The sequence below is a fragment of the Pipistrellus kuhlii genome, unplaced genomic scaffold, assembly GCF_014108245.1.
Source record: "Pipistrellus kuhlii isolate mPipKuh1 unplaced genomic scaffold, mPipKuh1.p scaffold_m20_p_1, whole genome shotgun sequence".
In the NCBI taxonomy this organism is placed as follows: Eukaryota; Metazoa; Chordata; class Mammalia; order Chiroptera; family Vespertilionidae; genus Pipistrellus; species Pipistrellus kuhlii.
The window spans coordinates 149,529,296-149,554,277 of record NW_023425404.1 but is presented as its reverse complement, the minus strand read 5'-3'; the positions used below and the strand labels follow the sequence as shown (position 1 = coordinate 149,554,277).

At 43.3% G+C, this 24,982-nt stretch overlaps 1 protein-coding gene across 2 annotated transcripts; it reads right to left on the bottom strand.

Annotated features, from left to right (window-relative positions):
- Positions 1-564: 564 nt before the first annotated feature.
- Positions 565-24,244, bottom strand: PLAC8 (placenta associated 8). Of its 2 annotated transcripts, XM_045571157.1 has the most exons (6): positions 24,096-24,160; positions 21,887-21,888; positions 14,098-14,227; positions 11,783-11,907; positions 2,748-2,861; positions 565-774 (listed from the first exon to the last, which is right to left on the bottom strand). In XM_045571157.1, exons 3-5 carry the CDS (start codon positions 14,195-14,197, stop codon positions 2,757-2,759), a joined length of 330 nt encoding a protein of 109 aa, XP_045427113.1. In that variant the 5' UTR covers positions 14,198-14,227; positions 21,887-21,888; positions 24,096-24,160; the 3' UTR covers positions 565-774; positions 2,748-2,756. The 2 variants fall into 2 exon arrangements, with proteins under 2 accessions (XP_045427113.1, XP_036268332.1); XM_036412439.2 differs by lacking the exon at positions 21,887-21,888 and having other exon boundaries at positions 24,096-24,244.
- Between the last annotated feature and the right edge of the window lie 738 nt (positions 24,245-24,982).

Below are 24,982 nucleotides of genomic sequence, written 5' to 3'. Positions count from 1 at the left end.
ATGTTCCACGCACGCCCCCTGGTGGTCAGCGCACATCTCTGTGGTTGTGTTCCCCCCCACCCCCCCACCCCCCTCCGCCACTTTGGTCTATTTGCATATTAGGGATTTATATGTAGACCATCATCGCTACTGATGCCACATTAGCCTGAGGGGAGGAGGTGTGTGGAGATGACTTCGGGAGGATAGAAATGCCCAATGGAAATTTCAGTCAGGAGTTTTGTGATTTAAAACAGAAATCCTCTCTTTTGTTTATGTAATCTACAGTAAACTCCACGTTGTTGGAGTGGGTTTACTTTAAAAGACCGCGAAGAAGTGCTCAGGCTCCCAAAGGGAGAGGGCCACACAGGGTAACGCCCAGCCCCCACGGGAGAGAAAATCCAAAATAATAAAAGCTTTTTACTCGACAACATTTTAAAAACCTTTGTGTGGAAACACATCTAAAGGTAGAAAAGTAGAATAAAGAATCCCCTCCTACCTATCATTCAACTTTGACAACCTTGGGTTCATTTTTTAAAAAGTTTATTGTAATTACCCATGAGGCCGTTTTTAAAGACACAAGAACTGTTGAGGGAATCAATGTTTTTAATGGCAGTTATCTTATAGAACAGCACTGGAAACATATATCTTTCAAAATTAACTGGAAATAAAAATGTTCTGAAGTCATTTGAGACCATACGATTAATTGCATTAATTTCCAATATTTGAGGCTAGATAGCACTTAATAAATGCAGCATTTCATTCTAGCATTTTCTTTCACCACAATGCAAATATTGCCTGTATGAATGAGAGAGAGAGAGAGAACAAATGAATGAAAAATTAGGGTTTATTGGTCCCATCTTTCTTTAGATAATTTTATTCCAAATATCAAAACTTCTATTCCAACCCTACTGCACTGCCAAACTTCTACATATTTAAAATCTACATCAAACAATGGCTCCTGGTTCAATACAGTTTATTAGGAAGAATCATGGCCAGCAGTTAAGACTGAGATGAGCCTTCTAGGCTAGGGCTTCAATTTTTTTTTTTTTTTTTTTTTCTTGGCTGAAACTTGTGTTCATTTTTCATTCACAATATGTGTCAAGCACTATTGCTAGGTGGTTGAGAGTAGACTGCCACAGTTAAAGTCTGTGACCAAATGACAATGAATCATCAAGCAATGTGAAGGTAACAGTATCTAAAGAGCAGAGACCTAAAACAATCTTTTTCATCATGACTAGACCAGTCAACTGTCACATTCTAATTCCTCAAAGGCTACTTTGTGTGTGTTTTTGTGTGTGTTCTTTTTTAAAATATATTTTTATTGCTTTTTTAGAGAGAGGAAGGGAGAGGGATAGAGAGTTAGAAACATCAATGAGAGAAAACATCAATCAGCTGCCTCCTGCACGCCCCCTTCTGGGGATCGAGCCTGCAACCAAGGTACATGCCCTTGACCAGAATTGAACCCGGGACCTTTCAGTCCATGGCCTGATGCTCCATCCACTGAGCCAAACCAGTCAGGGCTCAAGGGCTTCTTTGGCATCAAATTCTGAGTCAGGTTGGTAACATAGGCCTTTAAAAAAGCATCACTGTTGCTCTGGCAGATGTAGCTCAGTGGGTTGGGCATCATCCTATGCACCGAGAGGTCGCTGCTTGGATGCCTGGGCAGAGCACCTGCCTGGGTTTCGGACTCCATCCCCAGTAGGGGGCATGCAGGAGACAGCAGATGGATGTTTCTCTCTTCCCTCTACCTTCCTATCTCTCGCAAATCAATAAAAACTTTTTTTTTTTTTTAAAGCATCATTGCCTGGGAAGAGAGATAACAGTCAATTATGAGTAGGTAGGGTATAATGATATGAAAACTCTCCATCTTGACTTTGCTTGAAAGTGAGTTGAGCATTTTGGTCATTGAGGGACGCCACGTAAAACAATCAGAAGGCAAATGGCACTAAACATGAAACACACCGAAGCAAGGCTCATGAAGAGGCACTGCTTTGTGCCGCGGTGGCAAAAAGAGCTCAGAGAGAGACAAGTAGGTGTCAGCATCAGCCAATCACACACCTGAACGCGCCACCCTGATGGAGGGTTTTTACAGAGAATAGCCATTTTCAGGTGAAAGATAAACTCTGATTGCAAACGTGACGGGGACTGGCGGAAGAAATCGAAAGACAGGACTGGATAGGCCATTGCCCCCATGCCTGAGAGGAAGAGGAAGACGTGGGAAGACTAAAAATGCGATCAGGCACTTTGGATAACTCGGAGGATTGTCCACACATCTTTTATAGAGACTAAAAGGGTTTCCCGCCGCTTTGAAGAATGAGTTATTATTTTAACACTGGTGCTGACTGGAACACATACGTAGGCACATTTCACAGTCACACAGCATCACGTCTCAGTTGGTTCCTGCTGGTGGCCGTGGATTTGAGATCCAGGTTTAAACAGGTGACTATCCGGTTGTGCACATATCTCTGCTACCTTAAGTTATGGGGTATCTAAGGTGATTAGGGTTTATTTGATCCATCTCATGGGCACTCCTGTGGTGGCAGACAGCTTTAAAGTCACACAACTCCTACGCAGCTAGGCTGAGTCCTCTCAATCCGGGCTCCGGAAAGGGATAGCCCGCTGATTGGCGTGGGCTGGCAATTAAAGACCATGGGCCCTCCATTGGTTAAGGAGCATCTCATGTCTCTCTGAGACCGTACTAAGGAAATAAAAGACGGCTTTGGAATTTTATGTTGATACTTATAAACCAAGAATTCCCACCAACATACCAAACTTCTTTAGAAAGCATTCATATGTTTTCTTTTTTCAATGTCTCTCTTGAGTTGGCAAAGGGCACAAGTAGGGAAGCACAACAGCACCGTGAAATCATTGCAAATGGATCCCTGTTTTAAAGGAAACACAAAACAGACACGTGAGTCCACAAACACAGGCACACAATTTCCTGCATTTGCATAGCTTTCCCAACCCCTTTAAAACATATATTTTTGTCCCTTGTCACCAGAATTCTGTGACCTTATCCCCAAGTCTCTGATGACCCAGAGAACTTAGAAGACCATCTAAGATCACATAGCAAATTGGTGGCAGTGCTTGGTCTTTCTGAAATAAGGTTCCCTTTAAAGCAAGTTGGTGTGATGCACCAATTTTCCTAGAGCGGGTGAGCAGTGCCAGACCCAGCCTCATCTTGCATCCCTCAGCCATTTTCCTTGGCTGCTCTCATGTTCTGTGAGGGAGAAAGTCTGAAGTGAGAGAGGGGCATATGGTTATAGGGGGTGGGGGAGAGAGAAGGGAACCAGTGATGTCTGGAAAAGCCTCAGCATGGGCTACGCTCACAGTTCTGAGAGCCCTCTCTCTGGAAGGGTCCGGTGGGCTCTCACTGGCCCTCCGGCAGAGAAGCCCTTGGAGGAAGCTGCTATTATATGTGCGGGAGGCACCGGGTGATCCACGAGGCTCTAGTCTGACAACCAGATTCTGTGCTGCTGTGACTCGATGGACTGAAATAATTCTGAGCTCCATCTTTTCTGATAGCGCTAATTTTTTTTTTTTTAAAAAGTGCTCAGCTGTGCAATGGCATCTGCCTTTTTTATTTTATTTATATATTTTATTGATTTTTTACAGAGAGGAAGGGAGAGAGATAGAGAGCTAGAAACATTGATGAGAGAGAAACATCGACCAGCTGCCTCTTGCACACCCCCCACCGGGGATGTGCCCACAACCAACGTACATGCCCCTGAACTGGAATCAAACCCGGGACCTTTCAGTCCACAGACCGACGCTCTACCACTGAGCCAAACCGGCTTCGGCAGATAGCGCTAATTTTTTTTTTTTTAAAAGTGTTGAGTGAATACAATTCCCAATTTATAGTGTGAGAAGAGAGAATATGAGGAAGAAAGAGAGAGCTATGGTATCGATAGATTGAGTTTATAAGGGTTAGGAGCTCCTAAATGTTGAGATTATGAGTGCTCTATTCTTCTTCTTCTTCTTTTTTAAAATCCTCACCCAAGGCTATATTTTCCAATGATTTTTATTTATTTATTTATTTTTTTTTTAGAGAGAGAGTGGAAGGGGGCCGGGGGAAGAGAAGAAAACACATCAGTCGATGTGAGAGAAACACATCCATTGGTTGCCTCCTGCACACACCCTGACCAGGGCTGGGGATGGTACCCACAACTGAGGTGTGTGCCCTGGACCAGGAATCATACCCAGGACCCTTCGGTCCTCAGGCCAATGCTCCACTGAGAAAAACTGGCCAGAGCAAGTGCTCTATTTTTTATGAAAAATTTTCTATTGCTACAGTGATTTTGATTCTCATCTACCAGAGTAAGCATGTGGGGGAAAAGGGGACAAATGAGTAGCAAAGTTAAAACTCATCTAAAGTTGTGCCCCTTGCCAGAGGGAGGAATGGATATTCAGTCTGAAGAGAATTCAGACTTGTAGCCTTCTCTTTTTCTCTGATAAATAATCCACAGTTTCTTTAATCTTTCCTCATAGAACTTGTGCTTCTCAGTCTTTAATTCATTGTTTACTTTTTACTTTTAAAAATCTTTTAAACATTCATTAAACCACCATTATGCAAAAAAAAAAAAATCCTCATTTAGTAATGAGACAGTGTCTATATGCTCTATCTATTTACCTCAGATAGTTAAAAAAATATATATATATATCCCTCCAATTGATTTCAGAGAGAGTAAGGAAGAGGGAGAGAGAGTAAGAATTATCAACGATGAGAGAGGATCATTGATTGACTACTTCCTGTATGCCACCTAATGGGGATTGAGCCTGCAACCCAGATATGTGCCCTGACCAGGAATCGAGCCATGACCTCCTGGTTCATGGGTCAATGCTCAACCACAGAGCCACACTGGTCAGGCTCAGGTAGTTTTTAGGAGTAAAAATCCCACTATTATTTGCTGAGATACCTAGGGAAACTTAGAGAAAACACAGCCTGATTCTAAGTGTGTTTCATAATATACACATAGAGTCTATAGAGAAGAAAAGATGTTCCTTTTTCAAAGAAAGAGGAAATGAACTACAGATCGGCATCATGTTGAAGTTAATAAGGGATACAAATGCCTGGAGGGGAACAGCTTCTTGGGAAATGGGTGCCACAAACAAAGACTTTGCATTCACCACTCTGCTTGATTAATCGGGACTAGTACTCCTCTGGTTAAATAGGGTCTTGTTATCAGCACTGTTTACAGATCCACTGACTGAGAGAATAAATGAATGGCTTGTGGAACATGGCTGACCACACATTTACGCAGGAAGGCAGGATGATCAAGTGGGAGAAACCAGACATTTGGAGTTAGAATCAACCAGCATTTCCATGTTCTGTGACCTTAAGCCTGTCTCACTCCTGGTTTCCATATCTATAAAGTGGAGACCCTAGCCCTGGTGCCACACAAAGCTTTTAAGTAGTAGATGAGCAACTATATGTCGAAATCCTATCCCAGCAGATGGCAGCTGTGGCCTTTCTCCTTCTCGCCAGCAGAGGCTGTGCCCCTCGCTGGCCTAAGGGATGCTGTGTTGGCTGCTCCATAAAGGGAGGGGCCAGTCAGTCAGAGGCTACACTGTAGCAGCCCCAGGATAGTTTGCATAGATGTAAAAAGGAAACAAAACAGAAAACACAAATTAGTCCTAGGATTTACTTGCGATTACCTACATATAAATTGATTTCAGAGAGGAATGGAGAGAGAGATAGAAACATCAACGATGAGAAAGAATCATTGATTGGCTGCTCCTGCATACCCCCTACTGGGGAGCGCGCCTGCAACCCGAGTCTGTGCCCTGACAGAGCATGAGCCCTGACTGGGAATGTGAACCCTGACCTCCTGGTTCAAAGATCACTACTCAACTTCTGAGCCATGCTGGCCGGGTCATACTACCATTTTAAAGGTCTGTTACAAGGAGGAAAATACACAGTCCATAAATACATTTATTTAATGTATGCCGAGAATTCTGTCATAGAATCCTAGACCTAAAAATGACCTTAGAATCATCTTGCACAACTTCCTCATGACACATGAGAAAACCGATGCCTCCAAATGATTCCCCAGAGTCTCAAAAAATTAGCTATTTGCTGAGCTGTACCCAGAACTTTTATCATAGAGAGTCCAGCTAAGTGCTCCTTCTCTCATACCTTTTGGAGTTAGGGACCACTTTGAGAAATCCGCTCACGCCCATATACATAACTACAATTTCATGACACTTTGCCCGTAATTTCAGGAAGTTCACGGGTCAGTCACAAAGGTAAGGACTCCTGTGTGTTATCGGCTTTGTGAGTGGCACACCTGAGAGCTGCAGGGAGTGCTGAGTCAGGTGCTGAGCAAGCACAGAGGAGAAATGGAGCCAGGCCTGAACCCACCCCTGCCCTGGGAAATCAGCTGAGTCATGTTCTGAGATAAGAACAGAAATGATAACTGTTATTTATTGAACACTATTACCTGCCTTTTCCGTGCCTTATCTTAGGTAACTTTTACTATACCACCATAGTGAGGCGTCATTCTTGCTGTTTTATCAGTGAGGGAGCCAAGGTTAGGGAGATTAAAAACTTTCTCTCCTCACAAGGGAGCAGTGAGAGGGCAGATGATAAGTTTCCAGGAACAAGAAGCCATCATATCCATCTTTGTTTAGAACACGTCAGCGAGTTCCCGGTTCACTCGGAGTAAACATTCTTACAGCCTCCAAGGCCCTTGCTAATACTCTGGCATCATCATCTTCTATGCCACACCCCACACACTCAATTCCTTCCCCCCCCCCCCCCCCCCCAATTGTTTCTGGATGGAACATTCCAGCTAAATTCTACTTCATGGCCTTGCTTGGATCTATCTTTTCTTCCTGGGCCCTTTTCAGCTGCATCACCTTTTAGGTCCTCCCTTTCTGACTGAGGTCTTTCCTGATAGCCCTATTTAAAATTAGAAACCCCAACACTCCATTCCTCTTCCTTGCTTTACTTTTCTCTGTGACACATCACCGTTCTATATATTTTACTTTTACTGAGTTATATTGTAGCTGTCTTTTCCCATTAGAGTGCAAGATCTGCCATTGGCAGCCATCGCAGTAATAACTGATGCAGGCAAGAAACTTCAATGCATGTTAGAGCTAGTGGGTGAAAGTTTGATGGAGAACAGGATATTTACATCTCCCCTATGAGATCCTTATCTATCTATCTATCTATCTATCTATCTATCTATCTATCTATCAAACCTTAATATGCAAATAGACAGCGGAACAACCAAATAATGGTCTCTATGATGTGCGCTGACCACTCACAGAACATGGTGAGTGTCGGCAGTACGCGGCAGAGTGCAGATTATGGTGGGTGTTGGCTGCAGTGGGACAGTGGAGCAGATGAGTGGGGGCGCCAGACCAAGGTGGGATGCCAGTTGCTGTCATTGGGGGAGCCTCTGGTGATTGCTGAAAATTCTTTGCTCCCATGTGCCATGGTCCTGCCCAGCATTCACACCCCCTGCCGGCACCTGGTGCTGGTCCTGATCCCTTGGTATGTCAGCAGGTACAAGCAGTTGCCAGCCCCAATTGCCCCTGATGGCTTCTCCAGCTCATCCTGCTCCTGAGGGGTGATTGGGGCAGCAGCTGCCTCTTGAATCCCTTGCTGGTGCTGGCCCCAATCCTTTGTGCCATCAGTGGGTGCGAGTGGAACTGGCTCCATCAGTGCATCGGAGCGGCAGCAGGAACAAGGCTGCCGGCAGAGAGGAGACCCAGGGCACAGCAGGAGGGGCTGGGTGGGGCTTAGAGGATGGGCTAAGATCTGCCCCTATGCCCAACACAGCCTCACAGCCCACAGTTCTTTTCTTTTTTGTTTTTTAAATAAATTTTTATTCAGATTATTACAATTGTTCATCTTTTTTCACCCCATAGCTCCCCTCCATCCAGTTCCCACCCCACCCTCTGTCCTTACCTGCCCCCTACTCCACTGTCCTCATCCATAGGTGTATGATTTTTGTCCAGTCTCTTCCCACACCTCACACACTTCTTTCCCCCCAAGAATTCAGTCCACTCCCTTTCTATGCCCCTGATTCTACTATATTCACCAGTTTATTCTGTTCCTCAATTTTTTTATTCACTTGATTTTTAGTTTCACTTATTGATAGATATGTATTAGTTGTTCATATTTTTTATCTTTTCCTTTTTCTTCTTCCTCTTCTTAAAGAATACCTTTCAGCATTTCATATAATACTGGTTTGGTGATGATGAACCCCCTTAGGTTTTTCTTGTCTGTGAAGCTCTGTATCTGCCCTTCAATTCTGAATGATAGGTTTGCTGGGTAGAGAAATCTTGGTTGTAAGTTCTTGCTATTCATCACTTGGAATATTTCTTTCCACTTCAGTCTGGCCTGCATAGTTTCTGTTGAGAAATCAGCTGACAATTGTATGAGTGCTCCCTTGTAGGTAACTGTTTTTCTTTTGTGGCTTCTATGATTCTCTCTTTGTCTTTTGCTCTTGGCATTTTATTTATTTATTTATTTATTTATTTATTTATTTATTTATTTAATTATTTTTAAAAAAAAAATATTTTATTGATTTTGTACAGAGAGGAAGGGAGAGAGATAGAGAGTTAGAAACATCGATGAGAGAGAGTCATCGATCAGCTGCCTCTTGCACACCCCCTACTGGGGTTATGCCCACAACCAAGGTACATGCCCTTGACTGGAATCGAACCCGGGACCCTTCAGTCCCCAAGCCGACGCTCTATCCATTAAGCCAAACCGGTCTTGGCTGCTCTTGGCATTTTAATTATGGTGTGGTCCTCTTTGGATTCCTTTTGTTTGGGGTTCTGTGTGCTTCCTGGACTTGTAAGTCTATTTCTTTCACCAGGTGGGGGAAGTTTTCTGTCATTATTTCTTCAAATAGGTTTTCAGTGTCTTGCTCTCTTTCTTCTTCTGACACCACCATAATTCGGATATTGGTATGCTTGAAGTTATCCCAGAGGCTCCTTACGCTTTCTTCATATTTTTGAATTTTTTTCTTTTTTCTTTTCCAGTTGGGTGTTTTTTGCTTCTTTGTATTTCAAATCTTTGACTTGATTCTTGCGATCCTCTAGTCTGCTGTTGGATCTCTGTATAATATTTTTTATTTCAGTTAGTGTATACTTAATTTCTAGTTGGTCCTTTTTCATATCCTCGAGGGTCTCGCTAAATTTATTGGTCTTTTTCTAGAAAATTCTTGAAAACCTTATAACTGTGGTTTTGAACTCTATGCAGTCATTTTTTCCCCTCCATTTCCTTCATTTGTGACCTGCCTCTTTGTCTCTGCATTTTGGCTGCTTCCCTGTGTTGATAGAGTGGCTTTGTGTGATAGGTGTCCTACAGGGTTCAGTGGCTCAGCCTCCCCTGTTACCTGAAGTGGACACTTTTTGTGGGCTGTGTGCACAGTCTTGTTGTAGTTAAGCCTTAATTGTTGTTGGAATCACTGGGAGGAATTGACCTCCAAGCCAATTGGCTGTGAGGATCAGCTGTGTCTACGATGGAAGAACTTCTGTTGAAGATACCCTTATGAGACAAGACTTGCAAAAGCCTCTGTGCTCAGTTTGAATGGGGCAGAGTCTCAGGGTGGAGCAAGCAACAATGGCTTCATGGGGCCAGATCTCAGGGTGCAGCAAACCACAATGGCTTCCCTTCTGCCCTGCCCTAAGAGGCCCCCAGGTATCAGTGTTCTGTGGCAATTGCTGCAAGCACCTCTAAGAGAAAGCTGCCCTCAAGTTTTGCCCGCTGCCAGACAGTCCAGTTTCTTCCCCAATGAGTCTGGGTCCCCAGAGTCTTGCCAGAAACTGAAGTTCAGAACAGTCAGGAGCTTTTGTCTCCCTCCCAATTGAGAAAGCCAGCATCGTACTCAGTTGCCAGCTCTCTCTATGTACACAACTCTGTACCTCTGCCTTCTGCAGCTCCTGTAAGTCTCAGTGTGCTTTTCTCTTTTCTTCTAGTTGTAGAATTTCCACTCAGCCAGCCTTCCTGTGGTTCTGGATGATGTCCGTTTTGTCTTTTAGTTGTAGTTTTGAAATTGTTGTGCTAGGCAGCAAGTTTAGGGTTTTTACCTATGACGCCATCTTTGTTTCTCCCCCCATAGTTCCTTTCAAGGTGCACAAATTCATGCACTGGGCCCCCCCATCCATTATAAAGAGGAAAATAGCAACTTTATAGTAGATGCTCCTGGAAGACACTATCTTAACAAAGTGATCAAAGTTAACATCACACATAATGGGGTAAATGGATGTCATGTGCTTCCTGATACAATGTATGGCAAACACAGCACAGCTTCTGTGGAGTTTCTGCCAAAAGTGTACAACCTAATCATTGGAAACATTTGACAAATCAAGCTGAGGGATAGTCTATTGATGTATGTTCCTTAAAATAAATAAATAAATAAACAAATAAGAACAAAGAAAGACTAAGAAACTGTTTCTTATTGTATGAGACGAGGGGTGTGACAACTGAATGCAATGTGTGATCCCAGATTGCTTTCATTTTCATCTAAAGCAGTGGTTGGCAAACCGAGGCTCATCAGCCACATGAGGCTCTTTGGCCCCTTGAGTGTGGCTCTTCCACAAAATACCACGTGGGGGCTCACACAGACAGTGTGATTGAAACTTCGTGGCCCACGTGCAGAAGTCGGTTTTCGGCTCTCAAAAGAAATTTTAATCGTTGTACTGTTGATATTTGGCTCTGTTGAATACTGAATTTGCCAACCACTGGTCTAAAGGATGGTGTTGGGATAATTGGTAAAGTTCAAATAAGATCCACAGATTAGCTTCTAGTCTTGTATCAATGTTAAATTCCTGATTTTGATAATTGTTTTATGATTATATAAGAAAATGTCCTTGTTGTTAAGAAATATGCTGAAAAAGGTAATAGTGCAACAAGTTTGTAATATATCCTCAAATGATTCAGGGAAAAAAATAGATAAGGTAAAGAGAAAAATAAAACAAGTGTGGCAAATTTTTACTACTTGGGGGATCTGAGCAAAGGGTATTCAGGAAGTCTTTGTACCATTTTTGCAACTTTTTCATTGAGTCTAAAATTATGTTGAAAGGGCTTAAAAAAATAAATGAATGTAGACTTCATGATGATAAGGATTTTGATTTCCTTTATTCAATGACATGTCTCTAGCATCTGCAATGGTAATTGGCATGTTCTATGTATTCAGTAAATTCCCATTGAATAATGAACGTCTGCCTATGACTTTACTAGATTCTAGGTGCTCAGTGGCTCCTTAAAAAAAAAATTATATATATATATATTTGATTTTTTACAGAGAGGAAGGGAGAGAGAGAGTTAGAAACATCGATGAGAGAGAATCATTGATCAGCTGCCTCCTGCACACCTCCTACTGGGGATGTGCCTGCAACCAAGGTACATACCCTCACCAGAATAGAACCCTTCAGTCCAAAGGTCTAACCGGCTGGGCCAATGGTCCCTTTTTAATGAATGAATGATTGCTTCAGAGTTACCAATGAGGCCAGCGGGACAGCATGGGGAGGATGCCCTGGACTCTCATTTGTACCCAAGGCTCCGTGGGAAACTGTCCCCCACCCTGCAGGCTGCAGGGCTCGAGTGACTCTGGGCACAGCCAGGAGAGGCTAAGGGTCCCGTGCCGGCCTCTGCCCTCACCTACTCACCACCAGCATCTATTGGATCAATAAAGTATTTTATTATAGATATATCCCGAAGCACAGATAGCCACCCTGTCCCCGTATATCACTTGAGCGTGCAGGGTGGTAACGGGCATGCAGGTGAGGAGGGCGGTCATGGGCGCGGGGGCTGCCCGCCTCTCGGGGACGGAGGGTCACTCACCGGGATGCCGTACCGCGTTCGGTACAGGGTCCTCATGGCCACAGACGCTCCGCACAGGCAGCATTCGTCCATGTCCGAGGCAATCTGGCACGAAAGGCACAGCGGGAAGAACGTCCCGCAGAGGCCTGGGTGGGAGGAAAGGCACAAGGCAGTGAGGCCAAGGCATCTGGTCTCCACGGAAGCACACTGCCCTCCAAGGGTGCTCGCCGGGGAGCTGGCCTCTGACCCTCCGAGCAAGCAGTGCGGTCCCTCCCGCCTCTGTGTGCACTGCTCTGGGCCCGGCTGCCCGGGGGTTGGGGAAATGTGCATGTCATAACATCAGGCCAGGTTTCATTGCAAAAGCTTCTGCCTTGTCAACCCGAGCGCGTGAAACGGATCTCTCTTCCCGGCCCTCGTTGTTGTTCGGGCCACGATTGTTTGTAGGAAGTTTGTTGGTGCCAAAATGAGAAAAGCAACACGGACTAGGTTTTAGGTGGTCATGCGGGCAAAGAACCGGGCCCTGGTATCGACATGAGGACGGAAGCAAGCAGAAGTTAAGGGATAGGAGCTCGGAAAGCTTAAAAAGCTGGCTGCAATGTCACTTTAAGGAACCTGTGTAAGACAAAAAGCGGGCCTAGGGGAATGGCAAAAACAGGACACGGTTCTCAAACATACTCTGAGTAAAAGTCTATTTTGGAAAGCTCTGAAGTGGAGTTTTCTTTTTCCCCCCCTTCTTTTTTTAATATACACTGAGTGGCCAGATTATTATGATCTTTGAAAGCATAATAATCTGGCCATTCAGTATATATATATGAATTCGTGCATGGGTGGGGTCCGGCCAGCCTGGCCAGGGGGAGGGGACATGGGTAGTTGGCCAGCCTATCTGCTGGTTGAACTCCTGGTCGAGGGGACAATTTGCATATTAGCCTTTTATTATATAGGATATACACTGAGTGGCCAGATTATTATGCGTTCAGAGGTCATAATAATCTGACCACTCAGTGTATTTTTATTGGTTTTAGAGAGGAAGGGAGAGGAGAGAGAAATAGAAACATCAATGATGAGAGAGAATCATTGATCGACTGCCTCCAGCACACCCCCCACTGGGGACTGAGCCTGCAACCCGGGCATGTGCCCTTGACCACAATTGAACCCGAGACCCTTCAGTCCGAAGGCCTATGCTCTATCCACTGTGCCAAACCAGCCAGGTCTGAGGTGGAGTTTTGATAATGCTATACCCCCAATGAGATAAGAAAGTCCTTGCTTTATTTATTTATTTATTTATTTATTTTTATTGTTTTACACAAAAGGCTATCTCTAATGAACTTGGTACCTCCAGCATGTACCAAAAAATAAAAGTAAAAATAATTTAAAAATAAGGAGGCTGTTTCTCAAAGACACTGGAAAGATGTTCCACACAAAGCATTTGCAGCTCATATGATGGTAGACTCTGAAATAAGGAAATTTTTTCTCATGCAAAAGTGTGGTTAGTAATGCAAAATAATTATGTTAGTAAAATAAAAACCTGCACTGCTTCCTGAAATGGGACAGCCCCAAGAGTACCACTGAAAGCCGGAAACCAGTCAGCTTCTCAGGAAAGGAAGAGTAAAACCGGAGAATCATGTCAGGAACATGGTGAGCCCAGCCGATGTGGCTCAGCAGCTGAGTGTCGACCTATGAACCAGGAGGTCACGGTTCCATTCCCGGTCAGGGCAAATGCCCAGGTTGCAGGTTCGATCCCCAGTGTGGGGCATTTAGGAGGCAGTCAATCAATGATTCTCTCTCTCCCTCTCGCTTCCTCTCTGAAATCAATAAAAATATATATTTTTAAAAAAGAACGTGGTGATCATAAAGAGGTGAGACATTTAAAAAAAGGTGATTGATCTAAACAAGGATCACATACTCAAGGTGAGGCAGGTAAAATAAATGTGTGAGATAGGTTGGAAAAACCCCAAAACAGTGGATAGTGAGCATAAATATGGCGAACTGCAGAGTGAGAATCCTTTTTTAGGGGCTTGGCTAGTACTGTGCCGCATGAGAATGGGAACTCATCTTTCCAGATTTTTTCAAATTTTCAAGAGAAGCTGGACATCTGGATCGAAAAGCTAGATTTTCGTGTGAAATCTGATTTTTAGGTGTTTGCTAAACACCTAAAATTAGTACATCAAGAAGGCTCATTATGTACGGGACAAACACAACACACCTGGTGGCGAAATCTGAGTTAGAGAGTGAAACATAGAACTCAACAATAGGATAAACAAACCACTCCTTTGTTATGCTAATAACCTGCGTTGTTACCGGCAGTCCAGGGGAAAGCGAAGACAGGGTGCACTTACAAATCCCCATGTCGTTGCAGCAGTCAAAGGTGCCAGTTTGCCAGTCACTGACCGTGGAACCTCCCGCACCGTATCCTGGCTGTGTAACAACTGGGTTCATTTTTTCAGGATCCCTTCAAAAGGTCGCTGCCTGTAAAAACAAATCCAAAGAAGTATTAGTTCAATATAATATAGATACCAGCCGAGAAGGCTTTTCATCACATCTCCCCTGTGGAAAGGGGCTCACCTTCTGACGGCGCCTGACATTTGCAGGCTGTTATGATTATCTAGAAGTTAAAACTATCAAGTTAAGGGGACGGAGGCTCCTTCTCCCTCAGGTTTTCTGTTGTTTTCTCCCCCACCTTGCCCTTCACCGATCAGCAAGGTTATTTTGTTGTTGTTGCTTTTTTTCAAGGCAACCACCCTGAACAATGTCTATTTTACATTTGAAGTATATCTTTTTTTATTTTTTAATATATTTTATTGATTTTACACAGAGAGGAATTGAGAGGGACAGAGAGTTAGAAACGTCGATGAGGGAGATACATCGACCAGCTGCCTCTTTCACGCCCCCTACTGGGGATGTGCCCGCAATCAAGGTACATGCCCTTGACCGGAATTGAACCCGGGACCCTTCAGTCTGCAGGCCGACGCTCTATCCACTGAGCCACACCGGCTTTGGCTGAAGTGTTTCTATTCAATAGCAATTATAACCAGTCTTTACATGGTCTCAGCTGTTCCCTAAGAGGATTCTGAGATAGAGTTCTTCGCTTTTCCATAAAGTTGTTATTAAAACAGATGCTTCCAACGATTGTCAGCTTTCATGTGTGATTATTAGTGATCTTCGGATAGCTTAAGTTTTAATAGAAGACCCCTGTTACTTAGAAAAAAACAACATTCAGTTTCCTTTGGTGAAGATGTCAGGTAGGAATCTGAAAGAAAGAAAAACCCACTGGTTGCAAAACCGCTAGGAAACACTGTCTCTCAAACAAAGTGGTGCTTATACTTTTTATATTTCACCCTGCGATCAGGGCAAGTCTCCTAAGCTCCTGCTCAGTCAGTACTCTCAAAAGAGAACATGTGTTTGTTTTCACAATTACCAACGTTCAACGTCGCTGCTTTACCATGTCAAATCTGACCACAGTACTGTGCTCTGCAGTCCTGGTCCCTGCTCACTTCCAACACTTCCCTTGACTAGTTGCAAGGAACCCCATTGTCCCCCATTGTCCTTGGGCTTTGCTGCCTTCAGTCTTCCTCCACTGGTACAGCCCCAGTCAACAATTCTATCAACACACTTCCCTATCCGGGCCGCACACTAGGTTCATCCTTAGGGCTTGGTTAAAAAGACAGATTCTTGCTTCTGATTGAGTAGTCTGGGGTGAACCTTAGGTGTGTAAAATTTTTAAGAGATTATTCTGATGCAGCCACTCTGGGGGCTACAATGATGTGTCATTTCACTCTTTCTCGGCCCTTCCTAATGCATTTTCTTAGCTTTTCACCATGTCCTGCTCCTCTTCCAGGGTGATTCTGTCGACTCAGATCTGTGGCTGTTATCAGCTGATCTCCACCAAATCTGAGTCCTTTAAAAAAGGGACCAAACTTCTCTCGAATAACAAAAGCCAGGGCTTTGAACTGCCCTAGAAAGAAGTCTCTAATACTTGCTATCAAGAACTTGCTTTATGACCCAAAGGGGACACTAGCCAGCTTAATGCTATATAATTACAGTCAAAGCCCCCAGAAATCATGTTTGAAACTGCAATGTATAGATAGATAATTATCTAGAATCCAAAGATCTTTCTCCTCTTTGCTTAATTGGGAGGGTAATGATATCTTTTTTTTTAATTCAGTTTTTATTTTATTTTATTGATTTTGTACAGAGAGGAAGGGAGAGAGATAGAGAGTTAGAAACATCGATGGGAGAGAGTCATCGATCAGCTGCCTCTTGCACACCCCCTACTGGGGATATGCCCGCAACCAAGGTACATGCCCTTGACTGGAATCAAACCCGGGACCCTTCAGTCCCCAAGCAGACGCTCTACCCATTGAGCCAAACCGGTCTCGGCTGATATCTTTTTTGATAATGCAGGAAAACATATGGCTAGGTGGTACAGCAGAGACTATTAGCCAACAGGAAAAAGCAGCAAAGGGCTGACCAGGGACTCCTGTCCACGGGCAGTATTGTGGAAACAATGAATTAGCAGAGAGATGATGGTTAAGAGTCCTGAGAATGGCCCTCGCCAGTTTGGCTCAGTGGATGAGAGTGTTGGCCTGTGGACTGAAGGGTCCTGGGTTTGATTATGGTTGAGGGCACATGCCCAGTTTGCAGGCTCGATCCCCAGTGTGGGATGTGTAGGAGGCAGCCTATTCCTGATTCTCTCTCATCATTGATGCTTCTCTATTTGTCTCCCTCTTCTTTCCTCTCTAAAATCAATAAAAATATATTTTTTAAAAAAGGTCCTGAGAATGGATAGTATTGCCTTATCTAATCAAGTGAATTTAAACTTTTGCAGGGTAAGGCACAAAGTTTTAAGTGTTTGTATAGTAGTATTTTGTAGTTCTGGTTGTAATGGGGTCTTATTAATAAAACTAGAGGCCCAGAGTATAAAATTCGTGCACAGGAGGGGTGTCCCTCACCCCAGCTTGCACCCTCTCCAATCTTGGACTGTCTGAGAGATGTTCAACTGCCCATTTAGATTCGACATCTCACAATCCAGTACTGCTGGCTCCCAACCGCTCACCTGCCTGCCTTCTTGAATGCCCTTAATCACTTCTGCTTGCCAGCCTGATCACCCCCTAACCATTCTCCTGCCAACTTGGTTGTCCCTAACTGTCCTCTTCTGCAGGCTTGATCACCCCCAACTGCCTTCCTTTGCAGGCCTGGTCCCTCCCAACTACCCTCCCCTGATGGCCATCTTGTGGTGACCATCTTATGTCCACATGAGGTCAGCCATCTTGTGTGTTGGAGTGACATTCAATTTGCATATTATTCTTTTATTAGATAAGATAGAGGCCTGGTGCATGGGTGGGGTCCAGCTGGTTTGCCCTGAAGGGTGTCCTGGATCAGGGTGGAGGTTCCCCAGGGGTGTGGAGTGGCCTGGGTGAGCGGCTTACTATGGCTTGCAGGCTGGCACGTCCCCCAGTGACCCAAGCGGAGGCCCTGGTACCTGGGATTTACTTATCTTCTATAATTGAAACTTTGTAGCCTTGAGTGGAGGTCAAGGCAGGCCAGGGCAGGTGGAAAGCTTGGTGTACTCCATTGCCAGGGAAACCCAAGTCTCCTGATCTCTCTGGGACCGCAGCCATCTTGGTTGGGCTAATTTGCATACTCACTCTTGATTGGCTGGTGGTCGTGGCTTTTGGGTGTAGTGGAGGTACAATCAATTTGCATATTACTCTTTTATTAGATAGGATACTCTACATAGCAGATATTTTCTACTGGTTTCTGTCTACAGACATTTTGTCTTAGAACACCACTGTCATTTTGCAAACTAACATGTGTGTTATAACTTATTTAATCCAATAAGTTATATCCAACTTATTTAAGCCAATTGGCCTGAAGGTCAATTCCTCCCAGTGATACCAACAACAATTAAGACTTAACTACAATAAGACTGTGCACACAGCCCACAAAGGGGTGCACCAAGAGTGTTTACCTCAGGTAATTGGGGAGGCTGAGCCACTGGACCCTATAGGACACCTAGCACACAAAGCCACTCTATCAACACAGGGAAACAGCCAAAATGTGGAGACAAAAGAGGCAGGTCACAAATGAAAGAAATAGAGGAAAGCAAATGACTGAATAGTGTTCAAAACCACAGTTATAAGGTTTTCAAGAATTTTCTAGAAAAGGTTGATAAATTTATCAAGACCCTCTAGGATATGAAAAAGGACCAACTAGAAATTAAAATCAGATTATTTAGATTATTCCGAGAAACACATGGATGCATAATCTTTGACAACCCTCCATGAATAATGTTTTCACCAGCTGGGGTTTGATCAGAATTGGACAGCGTGAAGCTGAAGTAGAAGTCTGTGGCAAGAACCTGAGTTCAGATTCCCAACTAGGGATGCTTATTATTCATAGGAGCAAGTATGCAGAAGGAGAGGCACATAAGGCAAGTGCATTGTTATAAAAATTAAAAGATGCAACCAGGACAACACAGAGGGCCACCCTAATAGCCTGGAGGTGAGTGAATCAATGGCTGTCCTAATTCAGCATGGAGACCAGCTAAAGGCATGCCTGTAGGAAAGCCTTTGTGTCCTCAAAAACCAGCTCTGAAACCTTATTAGCAGGGGACCAGTGGAAACATTTAGAAAAACAAATTAGCCAAACACAGGCTACAATTGATATTAAGTGATCCATTTAGAACAAGCTGATAGTGTTTTTTAAGCAGTACATTTGTGCCAGCACTTATGAGTTACATGAGATGGATCAAAGTCCCAAGGTTCCACATCACAAAGCCTGAAAACCTTTCATATCAGATGTTGACAAACCCACCCACTATGATAACAAAATATACAGTGAAACCCAGTGGAGTCTAATTTTAAGAAATGTAACTTCCTGGTTAGCAGAAATAAAACAATTACAACATGAAACCTTAGATAATATAATAAGTTCACCTTTTAAAAATACCAACCACTTGGCTCCATTGGGATTCTGATCCATTGGTCTGGTTGGAGGGGATTAGTGGCCTTGGAATTAGTATTTTTAATGTTCCCCCAGAGATGCCAAGGAGCAAGGAGGATAGAGAATCACTGTATTGAAGGAAATCTAACCAAAGTGAGGATTTGAGTATTGGAGTTTAAGTCTTTTATACAAAAACTAGAGGCCCAGTGCATGAATTCATGCATGGGTGGGGTTCCTCGGGGTGGCCTGTGGGGACTGGGCAGAAACCAGCAGTCCAATGCCACCTGCAGCTCCAACCTGACTCTCCCCCGCTTATCCCAGCCCAACTGCGCCTGCCGCAAGCTTTCACCCAATCAGTCCCGATCAGGAGAGGCTTGTGCACCACCAGCACTTGCCAACCATGAGCCCTATGTCTGGTGCCCTCCTGAGGGGAGTGGCCTGCGGGATTGGGCTGAAACTGGCTCTCCAACATTCCATGAGGGGTCCTGGATTGTGAGAGGTTGCAGGCCAGGCCAAGGGACCTCACCAATGCACAATCGAGCTGGAGAGGGACTGTGCGAGGGCTCCAAGGCATGTCTGTCCCCGTCTCACCCAGTCTCAATTAGCCAGACCCCAGCAGCCAGCTAACCTACCAGTCGGAGCATCTACCCTCTGGTGGCCAGTGTATATAATAGCGACTGGCCAACTGGTTGTCTGTCTGCCCCTTGGTGGTCAGTGCACGTCAAAGCGAGTGTTTGAGCAGCTTTAGCATATCATTAGCATTTTGTGCTTTGATCGTTTTGAACAATTGGTCACTGAATGACTGGACACTTAGCATATTAGGCTTTTATTATATAGGATAGTTTCACTCCAAACATGTATAATTTTAAAAATTTAGTTAAAATAACGTGGTTAATGAAGACAATCTAAAATTCCTCTCCCTCCCCCCTAAATATCAGAAGAAAAAAACCTCTACTAAATCTACCATACATACATACCAAACCACTATTGACACTTGTGATGTACATCCTTCCATTTAGTCTAATAAAATAATACTTTGGGTGTGAGAGTTTTCATGAGGATACTCCCAAATGTGGCAGTAAAACCATTTCTCCTACAGTGCAGAGAAGGCTGCTTCTCTTGCTGTTTGTTAGACTGGGATGCAAGTACAATACTCATCTCTTTTAAAAAGTAGTGTATCCAATCCTTGTGCTTTAACTCAGAATTATTATCTGATTAGTTGTTATCCCTACCATGACTCTTTGAGCTGGTGTAAAGGAGAGAGAGTATTACTTTCTAAGAAAGTTTAATTTGTATTCTTCCTACAATTTATTTATATTTGTAAAATTAAGTTAAAATACTATTGATTGAGTGAACGAATATTTTGAGTTACCTTAAAAGTCCCAATTAATATGCAAGTATCCTGAAAACACTCACCTAAAATTAGATTCCTCATTTAAGCAATTATTTCCCCAGACTCAAGTCTTGTCTTTATTCTGTTTCTCTCTTCTTATCTTTCTTGAAACTCGTCTCCACCAGGAGCTCAGCAGAGAAGAACCCCAAAACATATCACCAACTCCTGAACTTGCAGCGGGCTTGGTTTTACCCCATGCTTATATCAGGTCATATCAACAGCCTAGCAGGCCTACAGATGTCTCAGATGTAGTATTTGGGCTAAATGAACCCAAAGACCTATGAAGTACAACACTGTTATTTAAAATTATCTGTAACTCAAATTTGAATGGAATTGCCAATTCTTTGAATTATGCAGGATGAGCACTTCCCTGGTGATTCAATACAGCTAATGGCTGCCTCTATTTTGGTACAAAACATCTCAGAGGAGCTTGATTTTTATTATCATTATTTTTGATAAGCAGTCAAGTTTGTTAAATGATTTTAAAGTTTGTTTTATTGTGTGTGGGGGGAAGAATCTCCTCTACTCACGTCCTCCAAATTGTATTCATGATTGAGTAAAGAGGGTTAAGATAGGTCTGGTCTGTAACCATAAAATCAATGATTGAAACTTCTAGAATATTGAATTTGAGTACTGACTGTGATCTATAACTTGAACAAATACCATCCAATATTGTATAAGAAGATAACAAAACCATTGGTGAGTGCTCTAGTTGGTATAGATGAATCTCAAAACATCAATGAAAATACAATTATCTGGTGGCCAGAAACCACTTAAGTAATGGCCAATTTAATTCAGGAAACAGGCAGCAGCCTTTAAAGACACTTGCTTATAAAATATTTATTTTCCCTAAAAGCTTCCAGATGTATTCTTCCAGATCAGGGTCTTGGCAGTAAGAGGGGCAGCCAGTAAATTCATACACATTTGTGTCATTTTCACTCCTCCAAGTAAAAGCTCAAGTGAGTTTCAATGCAGTGTTGAAGTGCTAATTTTTCAATAAAACTGATGACCAACCATGTAGTGCCTGCCTAGGCCTCCGGTTTCCTCTGCGTTTCATTAACACATTCAAGTGCTTTTAGGGTTGGTTATCTCTCAGGAGGTAAATAAGGCACAGCCTTGGGCACTGTGAAGCTGGCACAATCAAGTAAAATGAAAGAGAGAAAAATTTGGACAAATACTTAGCTTCCCCTCTCCAAATAAATGTAACCCTTGAGAGAAATAAGCATAGAGGTACTGGACTTATTTATGTCTGAAGAGATGTGGACCAGTAGCAGCCACATGTAGGTAAAGCCTCTAAAGATTCCAGTCTGGTCCTGGTTATTGTAAAAGGCCAGCTGTTTTCACCTGAGCTCCAAAGCGTGCTGGTCATTCATCTATTGCAGTGTTTCCCAAACTTCTCTCGTGATGAGAATCACCTGGTGGAGTTGTTAAACTACAGATTCCTGAATCCCCAAAATTCTACTGTAGTTTAGCACTTCTTAGTTGGGATTCAGGAATCTGTATTTTAACAACTCCACCAGGTGATTCTCATCACGAGAGAAGTTTGGGAAACACCGATCTAATGTTACTGTGTAGTTGGAAGCTGTGAGGGTTAGGCAGTTGTGGCATATGGTGTCACAGAGGTAAAGGGTAGTATTCTATCCTAACACAGTGTCTGCTCAATAGGTGTTAAAAAAAACACACCCACCACAAAGAAAAAATGAACAAATGTATGAATAAAGCAACTGTAAGTCCCATACACATAATTTTGGAGTCTCTAGACTAGATATCCAAGATATTAGAGATACCACCACTCAACCTCACCTCCCTGGTAAATACCGTCTTTATCAAATGTGTTTGCCGTAGGGACCTGGAAGTTAAAAGGAGAAAAAAGAAGCGTCTTTCCCTCCTTTCTTTATTTTATTTTTATTTATTTATTTATTTATTTATTTATTATTATTTTTTTTTACAGAGAGGAAGAGAGAGGGATAGAGAGTTAGAAACATCGATGAGAGACATCGATTAGCTGCCTCTTGCACACCCCCTACTGGGGATGTACCCGCAACCAAGGTACATGCCCTTGACCGGAATCGAACCTGGGACCCTTGCGTTTGCAGGCCGACGCTCTATCCACTGAACCAAACCGGTTTCGGCTCCCTCCTTTCTTTAAACTAGGCAAGTGAGAAAAGCTAATTATTCCCTCAATGTGTGAAAGCAATGATATCTGCCTTGGGAATACTGCCGATAATAACAGGCTACACTCCAGGAAAGATAACACTTGGCCAGATCAGGACAATTTCAAAACATTGTTTTTGTTATATAAAAACAAAGACATTTAGAATTAACTTCTGACAATAAAACAATAATAAACCTTAAAATGACTGAAACAGAAATCGTCCCCACCCTCAGCAAAACCAATTTCAACAGCAAATCTTGAAACCTATCCTATCTAATAAAAGAGTGATATGCAAATTGCTGTCCCTCCAACACACAAGATGGCTGCTCCCATGTGGTCCAAGATCCTGTCCGCATGTGGACACAAGATGGCTGCCACAAGATGGCCAGCAGGGGAGAGCAGTTGGGGGAGACAAGACCTGCAGGGAGGGCAGTTGGGGCGACCAGGCTGGCAAGGGAGGGCAGTTAGGGGCAATCGGGCTGGCAGGGGAGCAATTAGGCATCAATCAGGCTGGCAGGAGAGTGGTTAGGGGATGATCAGATTGGCAGGCAGAAGTGGATAGGGGCAATCAGGAAGGCAGGCAGGTGAGCAATTAGGAGCCAGCAGTCCTGGATTGTGAGAGGGATCCCAGTTTGGAGAGGGCACAAGCGAGGCTAAGGGATACCCTCCAGCCCTATGCACAAATTCCTTGCACTGGGCCTCTAGTTATAAAATAAGAGAGAAGCCAGAGAAAGACGAGAATCACATGATCTCACTTATATATGGAATTTAATGAACAAAAATAATCTGACAAACAAAATAGATCCAGAGACAAGGAAGCATGAACAGACTGAGGATTCTCCGAGGGAAGGGAGTGGGGGAAGAGAAGAGACCAACTGAATAACTTACATGCATATAGGCATGACATTGAACACAGACAATAGTGGGGTGAAGGCCTGGGGATGGGACAGGAGTGGGGAAGAGGGGGTCACGGGGAGGGAAAAGGGGACATCTGTAACACTTTCAACAATAAAGATAAATTAAAAACAACAACAACAGAAGTGTGGGGAAAAAAGAGAGAAACTTCCTAGAATGAATTTATAATAGTGTTTAAGCACTCCTGTCTTTTTTTTCTTTCTTTTTTTTTTTTTTAATCTTTTTTTTAATCTTTTTTTTTCTTCCTTTTAAGCACTTCAGTCTTAATGGTGATGCAATGATTTCTTCTTTAATGATTAAAAACATTTTTTTTCTTCTTAAAAAAATGGGTCTTCTCATGACACATTTTAAAATATATTTTATTGATTTTTTACAGAGAAGAAGGGAGAGTTAGAGAAATAGAAAGATAGAAACATCGATGAGAGAGAAACATTGATCAGTTGCCTCTTGCACACCCCCCACAGGGGATGTGCCCGCAACCAAGGTACATGCCCTTGACTGGAATCGAACCTGGGACCTTTCAGTCCCCAGGCTGATGCTATCCACTGAGCCAAACTGGTTTCGGCTCATGGCACATTTTAAAGAAGAGGTCACGATATTCACAGACTTAAGAATCACTACTGCCAAACTGAATGTAAAAGACAATTTCATGCTGCAGACATGTGGGTTTTTAAGGTTACCCTAGAGTTAACTCCTACTATTCAATTCTCCTTTTGCTTAATATAGTTACATAGTAATATTTTATTTGCTCTATATTTTTTATATATATATATATATATATATATATATATATATACACACACACACACACACACACACACACACACATACACACATTATATATATGTATTTATTTTGAAAGCGGATAGGAGAGAAAGACAAAAGATTTGCAAAATGGAAAAGGCACACTGTATTGCAAAAATACTCACCACACAAAGGTAACTGTAGAGAGCAGCAGCCAGGTCAACCACTGGGAGGCTCAGGAACACTGAACTAAGTGCTCTGCTGCTTCAGCCTGGAGTTATAATCACCAAGGGTGGGGTTAGGGGTGGGGACAGTTAGGAGGTGGGACTGCAGGAAAGAAATCTTGCCAAAATAGTCTCTATTGCTTCTGCACTTAGGAATGTTGACACTGTATTTTGTCTAATTGCATTTATTTTTGTTACCTTTGCTTGATAACATCTCTCCCAAAGACAGCAAGATTTATTCAGGATTGGGCAAAAACACATTTTGTGAAGGCCCAAAGCTTGTATATTTACTTAGGATTTCTATAATTCATTTATTTCCTAAGGTATTTAAGGTTCTGGAAACATTTTTTGTTTGTTTGTTTGTTTTTTGTTAGTCCTCACTGGAGGATATTTTTCCCATTGATTTTTAGAGAGAGTGAAAGAGAGGGAGGGAGAGGGAGAGAGAGCAAGAGAGAAACATCAGTGCGAGAGAGACACATCAATTGGTTGCCTTCCTTCGGCACGCACCCAGAGTGGGGCTAGGGACTGAACCTGCAACCCTTTGGTGCATGGGCTGATGCTCTAACTACTGAGCACACTGGCCAGGACTTGAAACACATTTTAAAGTAAGAACTGGGCAGCTGGTCTTAGTTAGGTCTCAACAATGCTAAAGAGATATCCAACCTTCCTCTTGCCAGGTTACTGGGACTTTTGTTCAAAGCTGATGGCATGAGCAAGGGAAGACATTGTAGGATTAGGGGCAGAACAGGGACATGGCCACTAGCATGGTGGAGCCGCCGGTCTGGTGCCAGTGTGGAGCCTGAATTCTCAAAGGCAAGACTGACATCAGGGAGCTCCCTCAGGGGTAG